Here is a 557-nt window from a genome sequence, read left to right as displayed (position 1 = left end):
ACCCCCTCCTCATGGGCATCACCCCCATGGACACCATCCTCATGGACCTCCTCCTCATGGGCATCACCCCCATAGACATCACCCCCATGGACACCATCCCCATGGACACCATCCCCATGGCCATGATTTCCTTGACCATGGACCTTGTGACCCACCACCGCATAGTGAGGATCCCCAAGATCACCATCACCACCATCATGGCCCACCATCTAGGCACTCAGAAAAAAGAAGTCCAGGTAAGAGACACTTTCCCTTCCACTGGAGACAAATTGGATATATTTACCGACTCTCTCCACTAAAGAAAGGTGAAGTTCTTCCTCTTCCGGAAGCCAATTTTCCTAGCTTCTCATTGCCAGACCACAGCAATGCTCTAAACCCAAAGATTCAGCCCTTCCCTCAGTCAGCCTCTGAATCATGCCCAGGGATATTCCAGAGTGAGTTTTCACACGTCTTGAAGTTTTTTGCATATACGCTTCCAAAGTCTGATTTCCTCGACGGGGAAAAATTAATGTTCTGAATTAGAACCATAAATAAAAAAAATATGACCAACAATGAAT

General features: G+C 47.4%; 1 protein-coding gene across 1 annotated transcript in view; it reads left to right on the top strand.

The window, feature by feature from the left end:
* HRG (histidine rich glycoprotein) overlaps positions 1-557 on the top strand; it is a 10,042-nt gene extending 9,485 nt beyond the window's left edge. The window contains exon 7 of the mRNA XM_049629529.1: positions 1-557. This exon is cut by the window's left edge and continues 374 nt beyond it. Within this exon, the coding sequence (XP_049485486.1) occupies positions 1-517 (517 nt within the window). The 3' untranslated portion in view covers positions 518-557.

The sequence above is a fragment of the Panthera uncia genome, chromosome C2 (genome assembly GCF_023721935.1).
Source record: "Panthera uncia isolate 11264 chromosome C2, Puncia_PCG_1.0, whole genome shotgun sequence".
Lineage (NCBI taxonomy): Eukaryota > Metazoa > Chordata > Mammalia > Carnivora > Felidae > Panthera > Panthera uncia.
Note: the sequence above shows the minus strand (reverse complement) of the source record. Positions and strands in the feature narration are given on the sequence as shown.